At 41.1% G+C, this 26,750-nt stretch overlaps 2 protein-coding genes across 8 annotated transcripts in view; both read right to left on the bottom strand.

The window, feature by feature from the left end:
* LOC102994025 (alpha-adducin) overlaps window positions 1-26,750 on the bottom strand; it is a 74,203-nt gene that overhangs the window by 36,616 nt on the left and 10,837 nt on the right. Inside the window, exon 1 of one of the 7 annotated variants that reach the window (XM_028492420.2) lies at window positions 24,950-24,969. The exons of the other annotated variants lie outside the window; for them this stretch is intronic. The gene's annotated coding sequence lies outside the window, so the exon portion shown is untranslated. Of the gene's footprint in view, window positions 1-24,949; window positions 24,970-26,750 lie in introns of those variants that run through there. 7 annotated transcript variants of the gene reach the window in all.
* LOC102993384 (60S ribosomal protein L7-like) lies at window positions 24,950-25,720 on the bottom strand. The gene has a single exon (XM_055086261.1). The coding sequence runs from the start codon at window positions 25,695-25,697 to the stop codon at window positions 24,951-24,953; it is 747 nt and encodes a 248-aa protein (XP_054942236.1). The 5' UTR covers window positions 25,698-25,720; the 3' UTR covers window position 24,950.

Below are 26,750 nucleotides of genomic sequence, written 5' to 3' on the forward strand. Positions count from 1 at the left end.
ATACAATCTCCAGCATGAGGATGCCCTGACTGACTGACCAGTCAGAGCCATGACGTGTGATGCTTCTTTGTGGCTTCTGAGGCACGTGGCTGATCAGCCATCGCCCACCCTTCCACCAACCAAGGGCAGTTTTTGTCCTTGCCACTGTTCTTCAGCAGACAACAGGAAAACAATCTAAAAAAGCTAGTATATCCTCTGACAAACTGAAAAAATATAATTAGGTATGAAAACTTTGACCACAATATAGTTTAAAGTCATCATATTGTCCCAAACAGACAGGATCTTCTAAAAGCAGCAGAGTTCATTTCTGGAGAAATCTGATTCATGATATTGTCCCCAAAAAGTACTGGTGGCAACTCTGCAAAGGATTCGCCACACATTCGCCACAAAGGAGAGAAGCCGCTCACACGTCTGTATTCATGCAAAGGGAAATGCTCTTCATCAACATCACCTTCTTGGTTCAAAGAACAGAAACAGGAGGCTCTGAAAATGTCAGCATGTCCTTGAGCTTGTGAATAACCTGAAAAGATGCCCAAATGGCTCAAATTTAAACGTCTGCTAATATGGCTACTTACTTTACAGTCTTTTTTTTTTTTTAAAATACTTATTTATTTATTTGGCTGCGCCAGGTCTTGGTTGCAACATGCGGCATCTTTGTCGCGGCGTGCGGGATCTTTAGTTGCAGCATGAGGGAATCTTTTAGTTGCAGCATGGGGGATCCTTTAGTTGCGGCATGCAGGATATAGTTCCCTGACCAGGGATTGAACCCAGGCCCCCTGCATGGGGAGCTCAGAGTCTTAACCAGTGGACCACCAGGGAAGTCCAACTTAACACTCTTTTTAATCCCAATCTTTTATTTGAAATGCTGTTTGAACATACTAAATTATATTCATCTTTTAACTATAAATCTCTAAATAGCACCTTTACTAATCATACAAATAGTTCATTCTGCTTTTATAACCCACTGAATGACAGCTTTAACAATATATACATGCAATGTTTACTGAGCATCTACGTCCAGTCACTGTGCTGGGTACAAAATTAATCAGATGTAGTCCTCACTTTGAGGAAGCCGGACTCACAGTCCAGAAGTGGAGACAGACTCACTGAGGAAGGCAGAGGTGCTGATCTGGAAGCATCAGCACAGAGGTGGGGCCAGGAGAGGAGAGGAGACTGACCAGCAGAAGCATGCAAGCTGAGAAAAGGGAGCAGAACCAGCGCCCAGAACCGTTTCTGCCACAGAGCTGGTGCGCAACTAAAAACCTTGAATGAATTTAGAACAAGGAGGAAAGGATAAAGACACAAGATGGGAAGTAGTCTCAGAACCCACAGGCAGAGAGTTTTAATGGCGAGTGAGAACCGTTACTGCCATAGAGCTGGTACGCAACTAAAAACCTTGAATGAATTTAGAACAAGGAGGAAAGGATAAAGACACAAGATGGGAAGTAGTCTCAGAACCCACAGGCAGAGAGTTTTAATGGCGAGTGAGAACCGTTACTGCCATAGAGCTGGTACGCAACTAAAAACCTTGAATGAATTTAGAACAAGAGGGAAAGGATAAAGACACAAGATGGGAAGTAGTCTCAGAACCCACAGGCAGAGAGTTTAAATGGCGAGTGAGGACCGTTTCTGCCACAGAGCTGGTGCGCAACTAAAAACCTTGAATGAATTTAGAACAAGGAGGAAAGGATAAAGACACAAGATGGGAAGTAGTCTCAGAACCCACAGGCAGAGAGTTTTAATGGCGAGTCAGTGAACAACAGTTCCTCAAGCCACAGAGGATAAGCAACGTAGGGATTTAAAAGAGGTGATTAAATTAGCAACTAAAAAAGTAAACGGTGCTCCTTCTTACACTGTGTACAAAAATTCAGTCCAAACGGAACACAGACCTAAATGTAACAGCAAAAACTATAGAATACTTACAAGAAAGTAAAGGAGTGAATCTAAGAGACCCTGGTTTAGGCAAAGTCTTATATGACACCAAAAGGATAGCAACAAAAGGAAAAAGATAAACTGGACTTCCTAAAAATTAAAAACACTTGTGCTTTCAAAGGATACATAAAAAAGTGAAAAGACAACCCATAAAATGGAAAAAAAAATCACAAATCATATATCTGAGAAAAGATTTACATCCAGAATATACAACTTAATTAAAATAACAATTAAAAAACATGAAAGTCATCAAGTGACCTCAGTAGATGCCACATAGAACAGAACTGCCCAGTTGAGCCTTGCCTAAATTCCTGACCCACAAAATCATGAAATATGAATAATAAAATAATTATTTTAAGCTGCAAAGTCCTGGGATGGTTTGTTATGCTGCAATAGATATCTAAAATAATGTTTGTGATAAGGGGAAGAAGAATGAAAGCAGCCAGAATTGTATGCTAGACATTGTTCTTTACCTGTATTTGATCCTCTCACCTCCCCTATTTGTCAATATACCATTGTTTTCCTCACTTTACAGATAAGGGAACTTAGGTCACCCAGCTAGGAAGTTAACATAGCTGGGATTCTAATGCAGCCCTCCTGGATGCAGAACTCCTGTTCTTAACCTCTAAGATATGTTGTAAATGATGATGATGGTGACAGTGAGAGGAAACAATGTTCCCAAAGGGATGGGAAGGGATGGAACTGACGGCATAGATGCCTTGAACAGGAGGATCCAACCAGGAATCTGGGGCTGGCACTATTAGCTTTTTAATGTGCATATGAATCACCTAAGAATCATGTTAAGATACAAATTCATATCCAGTAGGTCTGAGATGGGGCCTGAGATCCTGCATGTCTCATGAGCTCCCAACTGATACCAATGCCACTGGACTCAGACAGCAATTTGAATAGTAAGGCTTTAAAGAATTGTTTATTAAAAATATATATTTTGTGGTACCGACAGCCAAAGAATCAGTTGAACATTTTTTTAAAGAAAAAGATCAATTTGGATATTGCTTTTCTGAAATCTAAAGATATGATAGAAGTAAGAGCATACTTGAAGTGACACTATTTCAAGGACTTAAAGACAAAGTATGAAAACAATCAGTGATTAAAAGGCAATAAAACAGAATAAGTAAACCAATGACCTAAACGGAGTCTTTAAAACTTACCCTTCTCTGAACATATCCTTTAAAATGTTTAGTGTCATCTGTTTACTTTAACTAGTTTGTTCTAAAAGAAGGACCCGAAGAACAAAACATTATTAATGGTTGTCTGACATTTCTTCATTAAATATAAAAGAAGCTGACCATTCTGAGCCAATGATAAAAATGTTCCACTTCAGCGTTTCAAAAAAAACAAAAAAGGGACTCCCTGACGGTCCAGTGGTTAAGACTTCACTCTTCCACTGCAGGGGGCTCAGGTTCGACCCCTGGTTGGGGACCCACATGCCATGCGGTGTGGCCAAAATTTTTTTTCAAAAGACAAAAGGATATACAGTATTATGAGTTCTCTATTATCAAATGAGTCCTAATTTTAACCCATTTTCATCAGTAAATAAGGACACAGGGGAACATTTTAGAGGCAACTATAGCTGCTTCCTGCTTCCCAGAGCTGACTGAAAGAAAAGAATCTTTGTAAAACCAACATGCTGATGATAAGGCAGAGATTGCTCTCATTTTGTTACAAATTGCCATATGAATGGGAGAAGATAAAGACTGAAGACCAGATATGCATTGGGTCTTCCTTCAATAAGGAAGTCTATAAACTTAAATCAAAGTATACATATTCTGAGCCCAATAACCAAGAATAAACATAATTCCAACTTTTAAAGTACAAAACCTGTACTTGGGGACTTCCTCGGTGGCGCAGCGGCTAGGACTCTGCCCTCCCAATGCAGGGGGCCCAGGTTCGATCCCTGCCCAGGGAACTAGATCCCACATGCATGCCACAACTAAGAGTTTGCATGCCACAACTAAGGAGCCCGTGTGCCACAACTAAGGAACCTGCCTGCCACAACTAAGAGACCCAGCACAACCAAATAAATAAAGAGAGAGAGAGAGAGAGAGAGACACTCTTTTAAGAAAAAAAAAAAAGCCTGTACTTGGTTTTTGTCAATAATGGCTTCAGGTTTCATTGATGTCGTTTTTAAGTGTGTGTTAAGACAGCAAATTTTTCTAGGAACATCTCTACAAAGGAGTCATTACTTAATCCAGATTTTTTAAAAAAGAAATGGAAAAAATACAGATGCAAAAAAAACTTCCTGCAACATTATTTAGAATAATTTTAAAATAAAATAATTTTAAAAGATCAACATCCAACAATATATGAATGGCCATAACATAATCTGCTCAATACAGTATTATGAAACTATGAATATTCTTTAGCATAATACACGAGACTATAACATGTTTAAGTGCAAAACTATAAATTTCCTATTCTATTATATAAAGTTAACAACTACAGTTATCACTGTAGTCACATATAAACAAGATGATATAATGGCAAATAAGCTGTATTAAAGTTGAATAAATTGATTCAAGAGAAGTACGGATTAATGTTCCTCTATCTCAATATTCCATAAAGTTGCTGTAATTTAACCTGTGTAAAAATTTTAAGATTTCACTAAACTTAAAATGTTGATACTGAAATCAATGAATTCTCTGGGAACAATACTTTCAAATAAACAAACATACACACCCAGCAGAACCCAAAAGTCTGGCTGAGCCATGACAAACAAGCTCGGCCTGCCCAGATGACATCTCGCATTCACCCACTCTTCTCCATCTCCACCACATCACTCTAATCTAGATAATTACCACTCACCTCCTGGACACACAGTAGCCTCCTAACTAGTTTCTCCACTTCCAGTCTCCTAGCAACCCCCACACCGATCCATTTTTCACAGTGAGGCCAGAGAGAGTTTCAAAATATAAGTCAGATCATGTCATTCATTCCCCTGCTTAAAACCCGACAGGTAACAGGAGGATCTCTGCCAGATCCTGATTCAAGTAAACTGTAAAATAAAAATCTAAAAATGACATTCAAGACAATTAGAAATTTGAACACTAACTGGACTTGGATGGCATTAAGGAATTACTGTTAAAAACTTTAGCTGTGATATTATTATGGTTATATTAGATACATACAGAAATATTTATGGATGAAATAATATGACACCTGAAATTTGCCTGAAACTTATATGGGATCGAGGGAGAGTAAGGTTACACAAAATAAACAAGACTGGCCATGAGTTAATAACTGCTGAAGCTGGATGAAGGATAAAGCAGACACATACGAAATATTCTATTTCATATGTGTCTGAAATGCTCCATAATTTTCCTTGCTCATAGAATAAAGTGTCTCCAGACCTTTCATAAACTGGGTCTCTGTCTGCCTTCAGATGAACAAATTTCAGCATGTTCTTTCAGACAGATATGACTGATATTGGGATGACAGGATATTTTAAGATTAACCTCCCCTTTCTACTAACACCACAGAAAATACCACTCTGCCTAGAATGTTATTTATTCTGGAAATAACAAAAAGTGTGCCCTGGAATAGTCTTTCTTAGCAAAGGTATTCAGTCCCAGGACAATGCACCCTCACTAACATGTAACTAAACCTCAGATCAGAAACCAGACAAATTTCTGTTCCTCTAACATATCTAATGAGCTAATTCTAAAGCTTTGGGAGCAGATGCAATTACTTCTTGGCACCTCCCTCCTGGCACAGACATTCTACTAACTATTCCAACCATTCACATGATTTACTTTTGAATCCCTAAAAACAGAACACTCAAACCAAAGGCTGAAACAAGAAGGTGGCCGTTAACAAAATTCTCTGGGTCAGGCGAATGCTGAAGACCTAGAGGGTCTTCTCCGTTTCGAAATGTTCTTCAAACAATCTCAGAGAGCATAAAGACTGCCAGGTGATAATGAGCTATCACACCATGGAAAATAAACCAGGAGGTATCAAACATGCTCATACGGTAACAGAAGTGTCAGCCTCTGCTGGTGTCCCTGGCCACCTCACAGCCAACTCCAGAGAGCCTTTGGTACCATCAATAGGAAAACAAGATAAGAGGTGACCTCTGCAGTAACTTCCTCTATTTCTATAACTCCAGGTACTTAATATATCTCCACCAGAGCTACTTTCCACATCATGTGCAAGGCAGCAGAGATAAAAAGTTACAAAATGAGTAGGAGACCACAGACAAATAAATGTAATCAAATACTCTTGGTGCCATGAGAGAAATCTACTTACATATCAGCAGGTCGAAAGTGTCCAGGGGGAGGTAGAAAAAGCAGAGAGAGGGTATTATGGGTTGAACTGGACGCCCCCAAATTCATGTTAAAGCCTTAACTCCCAGCACCTCAGAATGTGACCTTATCTGGAAAAAGGGTCACTGCAGAGGTAATTAGTTAAGATGATGTCACACTGGAGCAGGGTGGGCCCCTAACCCAATATGACTGGTGCCCTCATACAAACGGGGCATTTGGACGCAGACAAGACTACACGGAGAGGCCATGTGAAGATGCAGGTAGAGATGAGCTGAGGTGAAGCATCTACAAGCCAAGGAACACCAAAGACTGCCAGCAAACCAGCAGCCAGGGGAGTGGCCTGGAACAGAGGCCCCCTCACAGCCTCAGAGGAACCGGCCCTGCTGACACCCTGATCTTGCACTTCCGGTCTCCAGAACTGAGACGATAAACTTTTGCTGTTGAAGCCACCCAGTCATGGCAGCGCTGGGACACTGATGGAGTGGGCTGCCCCAGGACGCTGATGGAAAGCTTCACGGGAGTGACGCTTTTAGAGCTAAGCAGGTGCTTCCAGGTTGGCTTGGCGCAGGTGGCAATCACCTGGTGAATGAACATCTCTGGGAGGGCTCCATAAGGTTTGCACCCAGAATGAAATGGCACCATCAGGCCACACTTAATTAAACAGAAGGTGGTCTCACCAGATAAAATAAAAATTAAAAAGTGCAACTAGTGATGGCTATGTTAAATAACTGGGTTGTGGGAATCATTTCACAATGTATACACATACCAAATCATCACGTTGTGTACTTTAAACATATTACAATTTTATTTTTCAATTATACCTCAATAAAGCCAGAAAAAAGCTTAAAAATTAGAGTGGCAGGGCTTCCCTGGTGGCGCAGTGGTTGAGAGTCTGCCTGCCGATGCAGGGGACACGGGTTCGTGCCCCGGTCCGGGAAGATCCCACATGCCGCGGAACGGCTGGGCCCGTGAGCCATGGCCGCTGAGCCTGCACGTCCGGAGCCTGTGCTCCGCAACGGGAGAGGCCACAGCAGTGAGAGGCCCGCTTACCGCAAATAAAAAAATTTAAAAAAAAAATTGAGTGGCGCCTTTGCTGGGAAGAGTGACAAGATTTTCTACAAGCTTGGCAGAGCTAACAGTGATGGCCAAGCCTAGGCAAAGGGCTGGGAACAGTGCTGCAGAGACAGTCCACACCCCGTCCAGCACCTCAGGTAGCAAAGTGGAAGAGACAAGGAAGGCCCCGCCAGAAATCCATTACAAATTTTCAGAAACCTTCAATCGTGGAAGGGGTGCCCAGCCAGTCAATGAAAGGGGAGTCTCTAAATCTCCTGACAAAGGAGCCCAACACTGAGCCCTCTCCCAAATAAAACAGAATACAACCATAGTGTGTTACAACCCTCATTGCCAACATTACTAGCCTAGCTCTCCACTTCCCCTAAAGGACAAACACCTACCTTATGTTTAAGATTCCTCTTCACAGCTTCAGGCTGAGTGTGCCCTGCTCAGGACTCACAGCTCAGTAAAAGCCTTTAATTACTCTGATCGGATCATTTCTATTCCTGTGTCTCCAGATGTTCTCTTGCAGATGAAACTGCTCAGAAGTTCCCTTTAAGATAAGCACTGCTTACTAAGTGGTAATTACTGATCTAAAGCTCATCTTTTACATGTATTAACTCATTTTTCCGAAGGATAAGGAAACTGAGGCACAATGCAGTTAAGAGCCTGTAGTGGGGGTGCTAGGATCTGAACCCAGGCTGCCCAGCTCCAGAGCACCTGCTCTTAACTCTGCCACACACTACCTCTCACCGTCATATGTCCAGGAAGCTCAAATCAGAAAAGAAAGAAAGAAAGAAAGAAAAAAGGTAAAACTGAATCAAAGCAGTGCTTCCTAGCCTTGTCGCCTGCTCTTATGTTCCTTTCATTGAGGAATTATATGGGTGGTCCTCTTGCTTCCTCTCTCCTTTAGGATGAATGATTTGTTAACAGATTCCCAGCCTACGTCTTCCACATTTTATTACGTTTTTATATAGTTATATAGCAGCTGTTGTTTTTCTTTTACAATAGCACTTAACCAATCTTCTGGTGTATTATTACAGAGATTCCAGTTACTTGCTTAAGGTTACACAGCCATAGTGGAGAAGCAAGAATCTGAAACTAAAGACTATGGTTTAGACACAGGGAACTCTACTCAGTGCTCTGTGGTGACCTAAATGGGAAGGAAAACCAAAAAAGAGGGGATATATGTATACATATAGCTGATTCACTTTGCTGTACAGCAGAAACTAACACAACATTGTAAAGCAACTACACACCAATAAAAATTATTAAAAAAAAAAAAAAAAGACTATGGTTTAGAGACTGCACTCTTAATTCCTTCTCACCAAATGGTCTTCCTGTGCTGAAGAGAGGATTCTCCAGTCCAAGGGTCAGTACTGAGCAGTGGACAGGCCGCTGGGTAGGTTTCAGTGGTTAGTCCCACTTGTTCTACTGTGTAATGTCATCACTTACGAAGTCCTCATCTATAAAGTAAAAATATCTCCCCAACCTAATGATTAAATGAGACAATGTATCTGAAAGCACCTTAGGGAAAAAATGATAAAACAGGATAGAGGCATAGTCATCATCTCCATGACTCACAAACTCCAAACCAAATATCCCCCAAATCCAGTTGAGGAGAATGCAACTAGAAAATGCAAGGATCAGAAGAGTGACCAACGTGTGAATTTTATGAGGACAGTGCCACAGGCCACTGTAGAGTACACGCTTCCACACAGACTCGTGCACTCAAACAACCCTGCGAGTTCCCAACCTGCAGAGGAAGAGCTGACTCTGAGTTTCAAGTTCCTGAGGCCGCCAGATAAATAAAAGGCCGAATCCGGACCTGAACCCAAGAGCGCCCATTCCAAACGCCACGCTCATCCATCAACTGCTACACAGGAAGTCAAAATGTGGATACTGGCCGAGAGCAGGTAGCACACTGGGATCTACTGTCTAACTCAGCACCATCTCCCCACTAGTTAGCACATTAACAGGCCTCAATAAACATCAGGTAAGTGGGTGAATGGTGGAAAGGAATACACAATCATTCTCCATTACTAATTTCACAAAATTCTGCTTTCATCCAAAAAAAATGTATTTGAAGTAACATCCACTACTTTCAGATAGCATGTGAGCAAATATTAATCAGTATACTCTTAAGTGCTTTCAACAAGAAATTCCACAAAGGAAACTACAATTCAGATTTCAGGAGAGGAATCTGGAAGAAGTAATTTTATGTACGGTGTCTCACAATTGAACAAACAACCACCACACCACAGGAGCGTCTCCACTATAGTTACCATACTGATGCACATATTGAGTTACCCATGCCCAGAACAACTACATGTAGAAAAAAAGTAGAATTCAACTTTATCCTCTGACAGCATCAACCACTTTCTCTATTTTAGATCCTTCATGATACTGTTACTGTCCTTCAATTACTTTACTATTTTTATTTTTTTAACTATATTTTTGCTAAAGTAATGAAGACTTTCAAAATTTACAGTTTTATTGAAACAAAACTTTTCCTTAATTTCATTCCATGAGGGTGCTTACTACGTAAGGGTTTGAGTTGGATTTTTGCTTATTTTTCTGGGAAGGAGGAAGGGGGGAAAGCTTGGCAGGGCTGTAAGTAAGGAAGATTAAAACACCACAAAAACAGACTTCCCTGGTGGCGCAGTGGTTAAGAATCTGCCTGCCAATGCAGGGGACACAGGTGTGAGCCCTGGTCCAGGAAGATTCCACATGCTGCAGAGCAACTAAGCCCATGCACCACAACTACTGAGCCTGCGCTCTAGAGCCCGTGAGCCACAACTACTGAGCCCGCGCTCTAGAGCCCGTGAGCCACAACTACTGAGCCTGCACTCTAGAGCCCGCAACCCACAACTACTGAGCCTGTGTGCCACAACTACTGCCCACACGCCTAGAGCCTGTGCTCCGCAACAAGAGAAGCCACCACGATGAGAAGCCCACGTGCCACAACGAACAGTAGTGCCCGCACGCCGCAACGAAGAGTAGCCCTCGCTCGCCACAACTAGAGAAAAGCCCGCAGGCAGCAACAAAGACCCAATGCAGCCATAAATAAACAAATAAATAATAAAATAAAATGAAATCACAACAATTAGACTAAGCAAAAATCTGCCAAAGGTAAATTTCTCTGAAAAGTAATCAGGTCAGCTGATGGAGACTGAAAAGCCTTTATGCTATGAAATAATTATGAGCAAGCAAATTCTTCGATGGTCTCATTTTCACAAAAATAAGGACATACTATCAAGTGAAAAAAAGCAAGACACACAGAATGATGTATTTATAGTACCTCTTGGTGGGGAAAGGAGGGATAAGAAAAATACTCATATTTGCTTGTATTTGCATAAAGAACTGTAGGAAGAATGTACAAGAAACTTAAAATGGTGGTTTGTACTTGTAAGGAATGGGATCTGGGTGAATGGAGGACAGAGATGGCCAGGAGAGTCTTTACTGTTCATATATACTTTTTAAAAGTTAAATTTATAAAAAAAGAAAAATTTAAAAATAAAACACCATTAAGAACATAAATAAAACCATAAGCATCCTTGAAGGTATAAATGAACATAGTACACAGTACCTTGTATTTCCAGCAGCATGATAACATCGAACATTTGTTTAAAGTTTAATATATGTTCTGTTAAGTACTTTACTAGAGTGGCCCTATCCTGATTTTACAGGTGATAAAATGTAGGCTCTAAGAGACTGTTTCACCCTAAGGGAGAGACAGTAAGTTAACCAAACTCTCAAGTTGAGTTAAAAATGTATAGGGTTAATGAGCCCCTCATAGTCAGTCCTCCAAAATGATTCTGTTCGTATCAGAAGCATTTACAGCTGAATATTTCCTTAAATCAGTACTGGCTTCATTGTGCAGCCACTACGTACTTCCATCTTACAAAAAGCAGTGGAGTTCCTGGCCTCTAAGCACAACAGAGCACTTCATCCTATAAGGAATCAAGGGGATTTGATGCACTTCCCTTCACACATGAGGGTATGATAGGAAAGGTTTACTGCTGAACAGGGCACTTAGCACACTAGTCTCAAAGTCTGAAGCTATTAGGGGAACACACCATCCTGCTAATTCCAAGAGGCAGACCAGGTTTTCTGCCCTTCGTCGTCTAAGCATCTTACACTGTTGTCTGGTGCACAGGAGGTGCTCAGTAAAAGTGTGATGAACTGAAGATCTGCCAGCAGCAGAGCAGCCATGAGGACCCTTAGAGCCCTTCTGAGTCAGTGCTGTAAACATCTCCATCGTAGTTTAAATCTAACCCCTTCATTTGAAAAGTAGGAAAACTGATGGGACTTCCCTGGCAGTCCAGTGAGTAAGACTCCACGCTTCCAATGCAGGGGACAGGGGGCGGTTCGATCCTTGGTCAGGGAACTAGGATCCCACATGCCGCATGGTGCAGCCAAAAAATAATTAATTAATTAATTAATTAAATAAAATTAGGAAAACTGAGGTGCGGAGAAGGGAGAAGACGGCCCTGGGCACACAGGGAGTCACGGGCAGAAAGGAGCAGCCTGGTGTGTCTGGAGTCAGGCTGAGGCCAAGTCTGATGTCCACTGCGCTGCTTACTATTGTGATCCTGAACTTCTGAAGTTGTTTAACTTCTCTCTGGACCGCAGTTTCCTCACCTATGAATGGGTGATGTCATGGCAACCTTGAGGGATAGCGTAAGAATCAGAAATGCCATTTGGGGGGGCTTCCCTGGTGGCGCAGTGGTTGAGAGTCCGCCTGCCGATGCAGGGGACACGGGTTTGTGCCCCGGTCCGGGAAGATCCCACATGCCGCGGAGTGGCTGGGCCCGGTGAGCCATGGCCGGCTGAGCCTGCGCGTCCGGAGCCTGTGCTCCGCAACGGGAGAGGCCACAACAGTGAGAGGCCCGCGTACCACACACACACAAAAAAAGCCATTTGAAGAGCATTCAGCAGAGTGTCTGGCAGACAGTGGACACACATTAAAGGGTGGCTATGATTACCGGGGAAGGCTAGGGCCAAAGTGCCCTGGCCAGGCTTATGGACATTCCACAACACCAAATTGCTTCTTGCTCACATGATTTTTATTATTGGTGACAAATAATTAAAACTTTCTGATCTCTGTCACAACTGCAACTGGTTTCAAAAATATATTAAAAAATATTTTCTAGTATATATAATTTATTTCTCATTATCACTACCACCATAGAAATTTCCTACATTAATGTTGAAATAACTTCTGAAGCCTTTAAAAATTCCAAATGATATTTGAAGGGGAAAATTATGAAAGTCTTAAACCATATGAAAAAAAATGGCCAAAACCAAATTGAGACAAAGGAAAATCATGCCTCAAATTGCATATATTAGTTTTTACTTAATCAAAATGGTGCCATTTCAACAAACATGACACTACTGAGGTAGAGGGGAGAATTCAAACTCTAAAAGGCTCCATCCGCACTTGGGCCACAGACAGAGCGACAGATCCCACATAATTTTTCAAATGTAACTGAAGTAGAAGCCAAAGGATAATGTCATCAAATGCCTACTGCGCTCCTACCATGAAGCTAACACAAGCCAGGCACTGTTCTTCAATCTGGATGCTTGGGAGACTCAATGCACAAAACAGAGATTTCTGCCTTCAGGAAATGTATATACTAGCAGAGGGGCCCAGGCAATAAACGTGCTACGTAAGTAAATCACATAGTGCCATGGAAGGGGACTGGGAAGACGTGGGGGGTTGGGGGGGTCAGTGGCAACATTAAGAAGGAGCTCCCAGAGGTGACATCACAGGTGGTGAGGGCAACAGGCACTCCAGCAGAGGGACAGCTAGAGCCAAGCCAGGAGTGAGGACGGGCTTCTGTTTGGGAGTGGGAGAGGGGGACAAAACTAAATCCGTTTATCATCATTTTCTTTAAACACTGAGATATTTCAGTTCTATTTTGGTAAATAAGCAAACAAAGATACAAGGAGGGCCACTCATACCTTACGTCCAAAACAGAACTTGTAATCTTCCCCCAGCCTAGTCTCCCTGCTTGGACTCAAACCCTTTTAACTCTTTCTGCATAAAAATGTAATCAAATCAGGTCCTGCCCCTGCTAATTCCTATCAAGGACTTCCCATAGTCCCCAGAGTAAAATCTGAAATCTTGATCACAGCCAGCAGGGACCTTCCCAGTTTGGCCCCCAGCCATCTTTCTGCCTTGTTGTCCCAGATACACTAGCCTTCCTTTGGTCTGCAAACACACCCAGCTCCTTCCTGCCTCAGAACCTTTAGACCGTTCTCTCTGCCCAGAACAAACTTATTCCAGCTACTTTGAGTGCATTACTCCTTATCGGTCAAGTTTCAGGTCAAATTTCACCTCCAAATTTTGAGACCAAATTTTGAGATTAGTTTCCCTTACTCCTCTATTTAGAGTAGCCCCCACTCCCAGCTCTCTCAAATCACCCTGGGTTTTCTTTCCCTTCAAGGATTTATCCCTACTTTCAGAGTACAGACTCTGGAGCTAGACTGTTTGAGTTCAAATTCCAGCTCAGCCATTTACTGGCTCTGTAAGCTTGGGAAAATGTCTTAACTCCCCTGGTCTCAGCTTCCACATCTGAAATAATGAGGCTAACAAATGTACCCCCTCAAACAATTAATGAATGTAAAATGCTTAGAACCAGTGTCTGACACACTAACTACACACACTAAGTGTTAGTTATTAGTACTACCTTCAGAAATTCACCGTCTGTCTCCCCTAGTAGACTGTAACCCCCTAGAGGGCAGCAGACTCATCTGTCTCAGTCACTACTGTTTTCACAAGGCTGACCCCTAGAAGGCCCTCAATAAATACACACTGAGGACCAAATACACATCCAGGTCTCACATCTTGGACTGGCAATGTTAATCCAAGTTTGGATTCCAGAGGCATCTGACTAAGAAAAGCCATCACTTTGCCTCCTTCGATCACAACTGACGTACGACTGAAGAGACTCTGGGGGTACAAGAAGCTACTGAACAGACTCCAAATCCCAGTCTACCACTCACAAGGAGGTTCCAGACTGCACACCAACAATCTGTATATCAAATTGGGTTTTGTGTTTTGAGTTACCTGGGTATTATGTTTCCAAGAATTACATCAATTCCCAAAGTTGGTACACAAAGCTAAAGCTGTATCTGTGTCTAGCTGACTGGTTTTGGAGACTCAAGCAAGTATAACTCCCAAAGGTCAGGAAGTAAGAAAAGGAGAATTCTAGACTTAACGGTACTAGAGTGAGGCCCAGAAAGACTGCAGAGACCCAGCTGAGCAAGTCGGAAGCACAGGTTGACCAGCCACATGTGAGTATGGAAAATTCTATGCAGATTTAATAAGGAAGTAAAAAGCCACTCTGCAATCTAGTTAAACACATCAGGCGGGACTAACAACATTAGCCTAAGATGAGAATGTTTTTACCTTGAATCCATACTTAGCTAAGCAATACTATCACATCTAACCAGAACTTGATCCAGTTTTGAAATGAACAAATAATTCATTCTTTCCCAAGTATGGTACACTGTCTGTCTAGGAAAATCTTGGCGCCTTGGCCTTGCAGTCTTACCTTCTGGGGTTAATGCAGGAAAAAAGTGGTCCATCTAGTCAAGTGTTCAACCCCAAGCCTCAAATGAATAATAACGCTTCATTTACTAGGGGAGGCAATTCTCCTCTGGTGCCAAAACCATGGCATACTTCAAAATGATTTCCACACAACAGTTCAGAACATTTCTGAAAAACTACAGCAGATCTTAACAAGCCAATAAAAATGCAAAGCACTCTCAAATAATTGTAACAGCACGAATAAAATAAATATCCCCCAAAACGTGACCCTTTTAGAAAATCCTAGTTGCAGGACCTTGCCTAGAGTGGGAGCTCAAATAGCAGCTGCTAAACAAAACAGGGGAACATTGGAAAGGAAAGTTTACAGTATAAGAAACCCTCCAAATGGGTTAGGATTAAATATAAAGTTTCACTTCCTTTTTGGCTCACATACTCTGAAAAGGAAGCAGTGGTATCAGAAAAATTTCCCTTCTTTGATGGATCGGAAGTGGCTGCTTTATTTGGTATTTCTCTGATTAGTAGGTAAGAATGAATGTTTTTTATATGTTTATTTACATCTGAAATTTCCATTAGGGTCTATTAATTTCTCTGTCTACCTATCTATCTATTGAAATAGTGATGTATTTATTCCTACAAATGTGAAAAAAATAGTATACCTACACTGACCTTTTATCATATTTGACACTCCCAGACTATTACCTTCTATAATTTTATTTTTCAAATAGCAAATACTTTAACATTTTACATATTTAGGTCTGCAGACCTTTTCCTTTGAATTCTTCTGCTTTTAAAGAGAAAGTTAACATTGCTTCCTAGGCACATGTCTAAGAAACTGTTCCAAGAAAGTTTTAGGCATTATCTCTGAAAAACATTTTACTTTGCTTTTTCTCTACAGTCTCTATAATTTTAAACATTTCTCCTGAATCCATCTGGAATTTATTTTGATGAATGTCTTCCAGTTATCTCATTGCCAATAATCCCTTCTCCCTGGAAACATAGAGGTGTGTTTCTTCACCCACCACCAGGCCCCACTGATGAACCTTCCAACTCTCCACCAGCAGCACCCCACTACTGCCTCGTCATCTACCCTATCACCTTTTCCACCTCAGTTTCCTCATTTGTAATAAAATATACTCAAGTCATGTTCCAAGGTTGTTGGGGCAATCAGAAATAAGTGTAAAATATCTAGCACAATGTCTGGCACATAGTGGGTACCCTATAAACAGGAAATATTTTAATTATCTAGTATCTGATGATGATGTAAAAGTAACATGCTAAAAAAAGTTCATTTCAAAAACTTCAAAAACATTAAGTTTGACCAACTAAAAGTTAAAAAACATCACTTTAATTAAAAATAACATTTTAGGGCTTCCCTGGTGGCACAGTGGTTGAGAATCCGCCTGCCGATGCAGGGGACACGGGTTCGTGCCCCGGTCTGGGAAGATCCCACATGCCGTGGAGCGGCTGGGCCCGTGAGCCGTGGCCGCTGAGCCTGCGCTCCGCAACAGGAGAGGCCACAACAGTGAGAGGCCCGGGTACCACAAAAAAAATAAATAAATAAAATAAAATAACATTTTATTAAAACTATCGTGTTCTATCAACACATGGAGCACAAATTAATAAGTGAAGTTTCTCACTCTAACTCAATCCCTAAACCAATACTGTACTGTAACTTACTGAAAGAGACTTGGGTGTAGTTTTGAAAACAACTCTGGGTGAGGCAACTAAAGATAAGTCAACCAACCATCTGTTCAACTGAACAAATTTAAGTGAACTTTAATGTACCCTATCCTGTTTATATTTCCAAAATACGTGAGATAACACTGGTACAGAAAGAATCTGGCTTGGGTCTTCATCAAAATTCCATTAGCCTCTCAATGCTAACTGATTAATAAATGTGCTCAATTCATATCTAGAGTTTAGACCCTAAAGCCAAGGTACCTGGGTTCTGATCCCAGTTTGCCATTTACTAGCTATGTAACCTAAGGCACGTTTCACCTCTCTCTATGCTTCAGTTTCTTCATCTGTCAATGGGAATGATATTATTAGCTACTTCCTTGGTTTAAGATTAAATGAGTTGGGACTTCCCTGGTGGTCCAGGAGTTAAGACTCCATACTCCCAATGCAGGCGGCCTGGGTTCGAGCCCTGGTCAGGGACCTAGATCCCACATGCTGCAACTAAGAGCCTACATGCCGCAACAAAGATCCTGCGTGCTGCAACGAAGACATGGCGCAGCCAAATAAATATTAATAAATAAATAAAGTTTTAAAAAAGACTAAATGAGTTAATTTATGTCAAAAGTTTCATACAATGCTTGGCACACAGTAAACAATAGAATGGTAATCATTATTATTATTATAAGCAGCAGCAGCATCTTTAAAGACTGACTGAAGCTCTTTCAAAAGAACACTGGAATAACATTCCATGATGGGCACTAATTAACTGTCTTCCTCGATACGTACACAGGGAACCCACAGCCACACCACTTTTTAGAGTTCCCTCTTACAGACTATATCACTGCTCTTTATTGTCAGTTTTTAATACAATTCCTAGACTGCAAGCTTACTGAGGCAGCAGCTATTACAATGTTTTACCTTCCAAAATTCCTAACACAATGCTCTGAACAGAGATCTTAAATAATGCTTTTTAAATTAATATAATAGAAATAAAAAGCCATAAGAAGAAACCTTGGAAGTATACATTTTTAGCACCAGAAAGAACTTAAGAAGCCACCTGATCATTTTACAGATGATAAAACTGAGCAAATGACTTTAGCCAAGTCTCATATGCTGGCCAACCTGTAGCCAGCTCCTTCCTGTACCAAGAACATCAACACCTCACTCACTCCACTGAACTCTAACTGTGCATTTTAGAATCATCTCATACTAAATATGCTTTTCTTAAGTTTTAAACCAATACACAACCACTATTTCCATTACTAATAAATACTACTTGGAGATCTCAAGTAAGAAATATTTGAGGCCCTACCACTCAAATAAGATTTTCCATAATGTTATTTTCCAATGCTATTTGCAAGTAGGAAATACATAAAACCTCCAAGGGCTAAACAACAACTACAACAACAACAACAGCCAAAACCTTGAGACTAAAACTAGAACTCTGAATTGGAATCACTCACAGAAAGTGACATTACCAGAGGTCAAACAACAAAAATCTGCACTGGTAGAGGCAAAAAAGGAGGAGCTGATGAGCTGAACTCTGCAAGGGGATGGAAATGGTCTCAGGCTGAATAACCTTGGCTCACAGTAGAAGTAAATACAATCTTCTCAGGAAAAAAACATCCTCAGTGTTGACTCCCCAGGTTTTTCCATAGGTTAAGATCAACCAAATAGAGGTCCAAGTCAAAAATTCAGTAAACCCAAAAACAATCTCCATGAGTGACAGGCATTGATAAAAATAAATTACAGGTCCAAGCCCTCAAAGACTTCAAATACTAGAATTATAACACAGAACACAGAATAACTATGTATGAAATGTTTAAAAAACAAATTAATCATAAATATGACAAGACATAGAGACTACCAAAAATGAGCAGGCAGAGCTAAAAAAGAAACCACAGAGAACTTTTAGAACTGAAATAATTTGGAAAAAAAAAAGTTTCATCAACTAATGAATTAATAACAGCTTTGACAGAGATTCCTGTTTACATACAGGAATCAAGTGAATTAAAAGACAGATTTGAAAAAAATTACCCAGAAACCAGCACAGAGAGACAAGGAGATGCAAATTATGACAGAAAAGATATGAAGGACAGAATAAGAAAATCTACTACACATTTACTGAGCTATAAGCAGAGATAATAAAGAATAGGAAAGAGTCAGTATCCAGAGAGAATGGCTGACAATTTTACATAACTGAAAGACACGAATCCACAAATACCAAGCAAAATAAATAGCGATCACTGCCTCATAAATACTGTCACAAATCTGCAGAATAGCTAAAGCAAAAAAATTTTTTCTAAAAGCAGAGGAAGAGTGGCATGGACATATATACACTACCAAACGTAAAACAGATAGCTAGGGCTTCCCTGGTGGCGCAGTGGGTGAGAGTCCGCCTGCCGATGCAGGGGACACGGGTTCGTGCCCTGGTCCGGGAAGATCCCACATGCCGCGAGCGGCTAGGCCCGTGAGCCGTGGCCGCTGAGCCTGCACGTCCGGAGCCTGTGCTCCGCAACGGGAGAGGCCACAACAGTGAGAGGCCCACGTACCGCAAAAAAAAAAAAAAAAAAAAAAAAAGATAGCTAGTGGGAAGTAGCCGCATAGCACAGGGAGATCAGCTAGGTGGTCTGTGACCACCTAGAGGGGTGGGACACGGAGGGTGGGAAGGATGGAGACGCAAGAGGGAAGAGATATGGGAACATATGTATATGTATAACTGATTCACTTTGTTATAAAGCAGAAACTAACACACCATTGTAAAGCAATTACACTCCAATAAAGATATTAAAACAAAATAAAATAAAATAAAAAAATAAAAGCAGAGGAAAAAAAAGACATCACCTACGAAGGAATCACAATTAGACTAATGGCAAACTTGTAACAGAAAAAACAAAAGTAGAGAAACTACTGAAAGGGAAATAACTGTCAATCTAGATTTCTATACCAAGCAAGGCTATCTTTCAAGAATGTATGTGAAATAAGGTCATTCCAGATAAACAAAAACAGAGGTACCTCCTACAGACCTATAGTAAAAGAGCTTTTAAAGAAGAAAAAATGATCCCAGGAAAAAAATCAGAAGTGCAATAAGCATCATGAGTAAAGAAATTGCTAAACGGGAAAGTAAATCTAAAAATGTTTTTGAAAAACCTAGTGATGATGCTGTCCAATTTATGAGGCTAAAAAAAAAAAAGGTTAGACTGAAATACTGGATCAGAGTAGCATGTAACTTGATCATTGAGTTTAACTGGAATTAAAGTATTTTAACATCTTTGTTTTTTCTTGTAGTGGAATATGAAATTAATTTCACTTTGTTAAATATGCATGGTAAAACTTCAAGGGCAACCACTAAAAGAAAATAATAGAGTATGTAATTTCCAAACCAAACAAAGGGAGTACATAATGAAAAACAAACAAAACGGCGTGGTTGTTCAAAAAGGCAAGAGTGCAGGGAAAAAAATTACAAATAGAAGACAAATTGTAAGATGACAGAAGAAGTACAAATTTATCAGAATCACAATAAATGTAAATGTATTATGCCAGTTAAAAGCCAGATATAATACCCATTGTAGTAGGCTGAAGGATGGTCACCAAAGAAATCAGTCCTAATCCCTGGAACCTGTAAATGCTACTTTACATTGCAAAGATTGTGGAAATGTGGTTAAAGTATTGGGAATGGTGAGATTATCCTGGATTATCTGGGTGGACCCTAAATGCAATCACCAGTATCCTTACAAAAAGGAGGCAGAGGGAGATTTGGCTACACAGACATAAAAGAGGACAATTTGACCAGGGACACAGAGATTGGAGTGATGCAGCTATAGCCAAAGAATACTGGAGTCAAGGAACAAATTCTCTCCTCTAGAAGGTCTAGAGGAAGGATGTCCCCTCCAATCAGTATCACTGATTTTGGCTCAGTGATACTGATTTTGGACTTTTGGCGTCCAGAACTGTGAGAGAATAATTTCTCTTGTTTTAAGGCACCAAGTTTGTGGTAATTTGTTACAGCGGACACAAAAAAGCTAACATCCCCATAAAACGTAAGAACAGAACATAAAGTTTGAAAGTAAATGGATGAAAATAGGTATACCAAGCAAACAACAACCAAAAAAAAGATGGATTATCTATATTAATGTGAGACAATAAAGACCATGGAAAATAAAAGCATTACTTTAGAATGGAAGTGCTATCCTAAATAACAATAAAAAATTTCAATTCAACAGGAAGATAAATATATATGCCTATTAAAATGGTGTCAACACAAATGAAGCAAAAACTATAAAAACTCAAGAGAAAAATTGACAAATCTACCATCATAATGGATAGATTAACCCATAATGGGTAGATTAACACCAAAACATCACTCAATTATTAAAACAGGCAAAGCAGTCAAAAAATTAGCAAACAGTAAATAGAAAAAAAAAAGAATAATGTAATCAAAAGATCATTATAAGTACAGAGAACCTTGCACCTCCCTGTTTTCCAAAACAATTAAATTTTATGGGTGTTCCCTGGTGGTCTAGTGGTTAGGATTCAGCACTTTCACGGCTGTGGCCCGGAAATGAATGGGGAACTGAGACCCCACAAGCTGTGAGGCGTGGCCAAAAAATAAAAAATAAAAGCACAAACCACATGCTCCTTCACGGGAAAAAAAACATACATCATTGGGCTTCCCTGGTGGCGCAGTGGTTGAGAGTCCACCTGCCGATGCAGGGGACACGGGTTCGTGCCCCGGTCCGGGAAGATCCCACGTGCCGTGGAGCGGCTGGGCCCGTGAGCCATGGCCGCTGGGCCTGCGAGTCCGGAGCCTGTGCTCCGCAACGGGAGAGGCCACAGCAGTGAGAGGCCTGCATACCACAAAAAAAAAAAAAAAAAAAAAAATACATCACATATGATGTAACTCATGTTTATCTATTCTTGCAACTATCATTCAGCCTTGATTTTTACTGAGAATAAAGATGATGTCATGGGGGACTTCCCTGGTGGTCCAGTGGTTAAGAATCCCTCTTGCAATGCAGGGGACGCCAGTTCGATCCCTGGTCGGGGAACTAAGATCCCACATGCTGCAGGGCAACAAAGCCCACGTGCCACAACTACTGAGCTCGCATGCCACAACAAGAGGCCCACACACTGCAATGAAAGATCCCGTGTGCCGTGACTAAGACCCAATGCAGCCAAAAAATAAATATTAAAAAAAAAAGAAAGGCAATATACCAAAAAATGGATTTTTCCTTTGTGCCTTAAAAAAAAAAAAAAAGATGATGTCATGGCTGTTTTCACAGCACAATAAAATCTGGGGTCAAGAGCTGAAATAACGTACAAGTAACTCATTTTATTAAAAAGGTACTGGCAACCTTCCATAGTTGTAGTCAGCAAAATCTGCAGTATTTTCATGAGGATTCTACTTCACCCTAGTGCATCACAAAGCAATCAAAATGAAAACTATCCACCAAGAAAAAGTAAAACATACTTTAAAACTGCTAGCTTGATTTTTATAACATAGAAATGGTAAAAATAACTGTGAGTGAGTGATATGAAATATCTCAGTGATCTGGACACCTCTAACAGAGATCTACCTCATGTCCCTACAGAGAAGGCCCAAGCAGGAGTTCCTGTGTACTCATCCTCATGGGCTTCCTCTCTGTCTGACCTGAAGAGCCAGGAGCCCTTGAAGTGGGACCTGTGTTCTTGTTATGTTTGATTTCCAATGCCCAGTGCAATGCCTGGCACACTAAAGGCCTTTTTAAAAGTTCAGTGAATTAATAAATCTCCTAAATGTGACTACTGTCCTTTACAAACTAGAGACAAAGAAAACTCATACTATTATCGCTTGACGAAAAGCTGGAAAAGAAATGTTTCCCTGAAGAAATTCCCTGCTTTCCCAAACAATTAATCAAACACCCTATGCAGAAAACAGAGCACATTCAATATTCCAGACATCCTAGGTCAGAGACAGTCCCAGTGGTTACACTGTCAATGTACGCTGTGCTTCAGTTCCTGAGGACGATTCTCAGAATCAACTGAGATAAAGAGTATCTGGATGGAGGGGTCATCCAGTTCCCCTAAAGATGGACAGACTACCTTCACATCTCTCCTACTGAAGTAGACGCTCAGTCTTAAAGGGAGTTCATTCTATGAGGCTCAAGAATCATTTCTACCCTCCCTTCTTGCCTGAAGCTCTATACAGTAATAACCTGATTAATGGTATCACCTGGGAACAAGGTTGGCCTATTAACTAAAACATTCCCTAATCTTGGAAAGCATGGCTTAACCACAAAGTTCTTGCTAAGCTGCAAATACATACAGCTGTAACAAAACAAAAATATCTCTGCACATAGCTTTATTTAAAAAAAAAAAAAAAAAAGAGTGGGAGTAGCTAGTAAACAGGACTCTTTATTGCTTTTCTGTGCCTTTCCCACTTAACATCTGCTTCTCCCTGGTCTATACACTGGAAAAGGAAGAAAGGAAAGGAAATGCACACTGACAGCATACCTATGTACCATATGCATTCAAAAGTTCTCTCACTGTGGCCTCACAACACTTCTAGTTAGACAAGACTGTTACTATTACTACTTCTGTTTCAACCGAAGAAAAAAATGAGTTCAGAGAATTTCACCAGCTTGATCCAGGGCTACAATTTGAGTGGCAAATTGCATCCAGACACTATATCCCTAATACCCAGCATTATATCAATAGTTGACAACTAACTTACTTCAGTGAGAAAAAAATGCCTAATGCAGCATTCGCATTTTTACAGCTTTACTGATATATATTCACATATCATAAAATTCACTGACTTAAAGTGTACAGTTCAGTGGGTTTTAGTATATTCAGAGAGATGTGCAACCATCATCACGATCTAATTTTATAACATTTTCAACACCCCAAAAGAAACCCCCCACACATTAGCAGTCAGTCCCCATTCCTATTCCTCCCTTCCCCTACCACCTCTTTCTCTGGCTTCCTCCATTTAGCAAAACCTTTTCCAAGTTCATCCATTTGCAGCATGTATCAGTATTTCATTCTTTATTACCGGGTTTGTTTCCACTTTTCAGCTATTAAGAGTAACACTGCTACGGACATTCACACACCGATTTCGGTGTGAACATCTATGTTCTTCAGCATTTGCATTTTCAAAGGGTTTTCACAACACTCTCTCCTTGGCATCTTATAACTGCTTCACTCTGTGAGAGAGAACGGAGGCTGGGAGCAGTTACATGACTGTTACCCCCACTGCCGGGTGACCCTCGGTGACTGTCACCCTCACTGCCGGGTGACCCTCGGTGAACCTGCAGTAAGCTCGCACCTTCTGGCTGAAGACCTGCTCATTCCTTACCACCACACCGCTCTGTCTCCTCCACAAGACATTTCAAGCAATAGCATGCGGATGAGAAAAACGTCTGCTTCACTGAGGAGCTCCCTGAATCATTCTCCGTAAGTCAGTGCACAAGGCAAATTTAAACTAAGCCTTATGAGATGAAGAGAAGGGGAGAACAAAGTGTTGGAGACAGGGTATTCTACAGGTGCCTCCCAGCGCTGGCCTCCTCCTCCCCATGGAAACACTGGAGGTTGCTACTGCAGGGTGCTGCGGAGGCACACGTGGAGTCAACACCCACTGTGCGCTGCCTCTGAGGGCACCCCGGGCCTGTCCACATGTGCCTGCGGGCTCGATTCCCACATCAGCCTGAAGCTCCCAGGCCCCCACAGCTCCCAAGGCCTCGACGCAGAGCTAAGCTGTTCTGAAAGGGGGACAGCATTTGGGGAGCATATACGGTCAGTTGTATAAACCCCCTTTTCCAACCTCCTGAAACAGTTCCTAGGCTTATAATATTTTTGGTACTAATATTCAGAAACATGGTTAATAATTATATTAATAATAATATATAACAGCCACTTACTAGGTAGCTTTTATGCATTTAATTCATTTAATCCTCACAATAACCGTGTAAAATAGGTACTGTGATTACCTCTATGTTACATGTCAACACTTTCTTATGTGGGGAATACATGTAGTTGGTGGGAATATAAACTGGCATAACTCCTTAGGAGGGTAATTTGGAAACAGCTATGGAAACCAAAAGTACAAATATCCTTGAACCAGGCAATTTCACTTCTGAGACTATATCTACAGATATACTTCACAGTGCCCAAAGACAAAGAATATTAATTAACTGAAAAAGTTTATAACAGTAAAAATCTGGAAACTAATACCTATCAATACAGCAGCGATTAAATAAATTGCATTGTTAAGATGAAATACCTGAGACTATTAAAGAGAACGAAATAGATTTATGTGTGCTGCTACTGAGTATTCACCAAGATGTATTAAGGACGAGCAAAATCAATATCATCATGCGTAACAATTTATTTATTTATTTATTTTCCAATCTGAAAGCAGTCACTGTTTATTAACTGACCCGATTACAGAAATAATCATGGCAGATACCTTAGTTCATCCTCCTCATAAGTCTGTTGATCTGGTCTTCCCTGTTGCCAGCATCTCCACCTTCTACAAAATGGGAAATCTTTTTCTTCATTCCCCCTCGTGGAGAAGACAATTTGAAGGGCCACAGGAAGCTGTTTGCTTCTTTGAAACGTTTTCCAACAGTATAGATCTCATGAATCAGATCTTCCATGCAGATAATACCGTATTTGCCAAGAGATCGAGCAATCAACACGTTATCCGTCAGGGCAATTCGCTTCTTGTTGATTTTGCCATAACCACACTTGTAGATCAATTCATTTACTGACTTCAGATTTGGGTACCCCCATGCAATGTGTGGTTCCACAATTCTCAGCATGTTAACTGAAGCCTTGTTGAGCTTCACAAAGGTGCCATTGAAAATCTGACGGAGGCGAAGAAGCTGCAACACCTTTCGAACCTTTGGGCTCACACCATTGATACCTCTGATCCTGATGACAAATGCCAATTTGGGTTCCGCGGGTACGTAGAAGTTGCCAGCTTTTCTTGCCATCCTAGCCATTCGAATTTCAGTTCTGTACATCTGTCGGTATTCCTTGTGATAGTGCTTAGCTTTTTCATAGATAAGCTTCCTCCTTGCCTTTCGAAGCATCTTCCGGGCAAATTTCTTTCTCAGGCGCTTGATCTTAGGCTCTGCGAAATTCTTTTGCTTTTTCTTAAGGGTTTCTGGCACAGCAGTAACCTTCTTTTTCTTCTCTTCAGCACCTTCCATGGTTCCAGCCGGGAAAGAGGCACAATTTATTTTTTAAAGAAGGTATATGTACACACCACCACTCTGGCTGTGTGCTCTTGGGCAAGTTATAATACTTAACCTGTCTCACGGCTCCCTCGTCTGCAAAATGGGACAACAATACTTCCCATGGAGTGCTCAGTAAAAATTAACTGTGGCTATTATTAAACTTAATGATTATTTAATTATGACACTAATAATAACAATAATTTTGTCATTATTAGATGGGCTCCGCCAAAAAAATCAATTTCAAATCTACACTACCCAGTGCCAGGCATTACACAAGTATAGGGAAACTGGCAAACAGCACCTGCTCTGCTTCCCCATCTAGTTCACAGCCCACGAGGGTTTTCTTTTCCAGATGTCTAGCCTACATGGCCTGCCCCCACCAACAGGCAACAAGAAACCATGTACAGTGAGACAGGTCTCCACTGCCCAGATGCTTTCCCCCAAATGCACACAGATTCGATCTCTGATCAAACATCACCTCCTTAGAGAAGCCTACCTCCCTCCCCAATCTGAAACAGATCCTTGCTGCCACCATTCTCCACTCCCTAATCCTGTTCCCTTAACCAGTTCCATGGTCTTCACAGCAGTTGCTACTATCTGGCATTACAGTATTTCTTTATTACATAACCTCTCTTTCTAGAATACAAGTTCCCAAGAAAGGAAAATGTGTCTCATTCCCTGCTCTGTTCAGTGCCCGGAAGAGTACGCAGTGTATAGTTGGTGCTCAATAACTATAGGTGAACAGATGGGACTGCAAGTTAATGAAAGCTACAGAATGGAAAATATGCTTGCAAAATAACATTTTAAAAAATACTGTCGGGGCTTCCCTGGTGGCGCAGTGGTTGAGAGTCCGCCTGCCGATGCAGGGGACACGGGTTTGTGCCCCGGTCCAGGAGGATCCCACATGCCGTGGAGCGGCTGGGCCCGTGAGCCATGGCTGCTGAGCCTGCGCGTCCAGAGCCTGTGCTCCACGACGGGAGAGGCCACAACAGTGAGAGGCCCGCGTACAGCAAACAAACAAACAAA

This window comes from Physeter macrocephalus, chromosome 7 (genome assembly GCF_002837175.3).
Source record: "Physeter macrocephalus isolate SW-GA chromosome 7, ASM283717v5, whole genome shotgun sequence".
NCBI classification, from domain to species: domain Eukaryota; kingdom Metazoa; phylum Chordata; class Mammalia; order Artiodactyla; family Physeteridae; genus Physeter; species Physeter macrocephalus.